The sequence below is a fragment of the Galeopterus variegatus genome, unplaced genomic scaffold (assembly GCF_000696425.1).
Source record: "Galeopterus variegatus unplaced genomic scaffold, G_variegatus-3.0.2 Scaffold101, whole genome shotgun sequence".
Taxonomy (NCBI): Eukaryota; Metazoa; Chordata; class Mammalia; order Dermoptera; family Cynocephalidae; genus Galeopterus; species Galeopterus variegatus.
In genome coordinates this window covers 879,616-881,584 of record NW_007726212.1, presented here as the reverse complement: position 1 = coordinate 881,584, position 1,969 = coordinate 879,616, and the positions used below count along the sequence as shown (strand labels likewise).

General features: G+C 48.6%; 1 protein-coding gene across 1 annotated transcript in view; it reads right to left on the bottom strand.

Moving 5' to 3' along the window:
• Window positions 1-1,969, bottom strand: part of LOC103599904 (acyl-coenzyme A thioesterase 6-like) — a 7,160-nt gene that overhangs the window by 4,301 nt on the left and 890 nt on the right. Inside the window, exon 3 of the mRNA XM_008584098.1 lies at window positions 1,757-1,969. Coding sequence (XP_008582320.1) covers window positions 1,757-1,969 — 213 coding nt within the window. The remainder of the gene's footprint in view (window positions 1-1,756) is intronic.

Below are 1,969 nucleotides of genomic sequence, written 5' to 3'. Positions count from 1 at the left end.
ACCAGCACAAGGAACCTATCATAGCCCCTGCCACAATGTATTATAGCTGCAGAGGTAATTGCCTGTATCTTCTATTATACTGTAAGTACAGTCAGGCCCATTTCTCACCTTGTTAGCTACTGCATCCCAGTATTTAGCAGTCCTTGACTTAACACATATTCATTAATTGATGTAACCCTTCCACATTATCTATAAATGCCTTTGAGAAAACAATAAATTATAAGTGTAGACACTGAAATAGTTAAAACAAGATTGACTTGAGGGCTAGATGGTTAGATTAGTTATTTAGAACATGTTATAACACCAAGGTCCAGGGTTTGATCCCTGTTACCATCCTGACACCAAAAAACAGAAAAAAGATCAACGTGACTGGGTATTTTATTTTTGTTTTTTTAATGAAATCAGTCAGTATCATTTATTGAGCTCCTACTATATCCATGTGAATGCCTCCAGGAATATAGAGATATAGAAAATGTGTAAGACTCAATTCTAGCCCCACGAATTCACAGTGTAGTGGGCAGGCACTAGTGAAGGTTCGTAATTGCTGAAGAGCTACAAAAATAAGGCAGGGTCTCTTGTTTTGGAGGCTAATCACAGAATTCAGTTTAGGGATTCTGTCTGCTGTGGCAACTCCAGCATTTTTATATAGTAGGGGTTTAAGTCAGAAATTTGGTTGGAAGGTGTGGGCCAGGGGTCTTGTTTACATGCCACTTTTACCTAGCAAGCACCTGTTTTTACTTAGACTAGGGTTTCTCAACCTCAGCACTATGAGCATTTTGAGCAAGGTACTTCTTTGTTGTGGGAGCTGTCCTGTGCATCGTGAGGTGTTTAGCAGCATCTCTCGCCTCTATCTGCTAGATGCTACTGGCACCTTCCCCTTCAGAGGAGATGAGATCAGACATGTTCAGGGTGATATGGTGGAGACACCTCCCCCTTCAGCTGTACCAACCAAAAATGTCGCCAGGCATTGCCAAATAAATGTACCTCAGGGAAGGGGCAAAATCACCACAGATTGAGAGCCACTGACAGAATGATTATGAAAGGGTGGAGGGGACTGTTAGGGAATTTTGTGTGTGCTTTGGTTTTCTTAGGGAGTGTGTGTGTGTGTGTGTGTTTTAAAGATGACCGGTAAGGGGATCTTAATCCTTGGCTTGGTGTTGTCAGCACCACGCTCAGCCAGTGAGCAAACCGGCCATCGCTATGTGGGATCCGAACTTGTGGCCTTGGTGTTATCAGCACCGCACTCTCCCGATTGAACAAAGGGCCAGCCCTATGTATTGGGGTTTTTTGGAGGCTGACCGATACAGGGATCAAAACTTGGACCTTGTCGTTATCAAGTCCACACTCAACCAACTGAGCCAATCTGCCAGCCCTTGTGTGTTAATGACTATGGAGCACTGCTTCTTGGGTTTTAGCTTCTTTGTAAGTTTGATGTGAAAGGAGGTAAAAATCATTCTTGCACACCGGTAAAAGTCATTGCCTATATCGGCATTTACAACAGCCACGTGGCTGGCACATAGTGGCTCTCAGTAAATTGAATGTTTAAGTTGCATGCACTCGTTAGCAATCAGAGAAGGGAGTGTCAGTACCCCCGGGGTACTGACTTAAAGAGGAAAAACTTCCACTCAGAATCCATGACAGACTCTGGATCGCGGGCACGAGCTTTGGGAAGTTCCACAATCACGAGGTTCCTGGCCAGGCAAGGGGCCGGCGGGGGTCGCAGGGACTCGGCCAGGCTCTGGGCAGCGGGGCTCACCCGGCGGCAGGAAGGGCGAGGCGCGCACCCGGCCCGCGCGCACCGGCTCCCGCCGCACCCCGGGCCGCAGGAAGTGGCGCTCGTGCACCGCCCGGCCCAGGAGCCGCCCGGCCTCGGGCTCGTGGCCGTCCAGCACCTCCAGCTCCACGACGAACGGCGTCCGCACGTCCCGCTTCAGAAAGCGCCAAAAAGGCTTGTCGGGCTCCAGGGCCC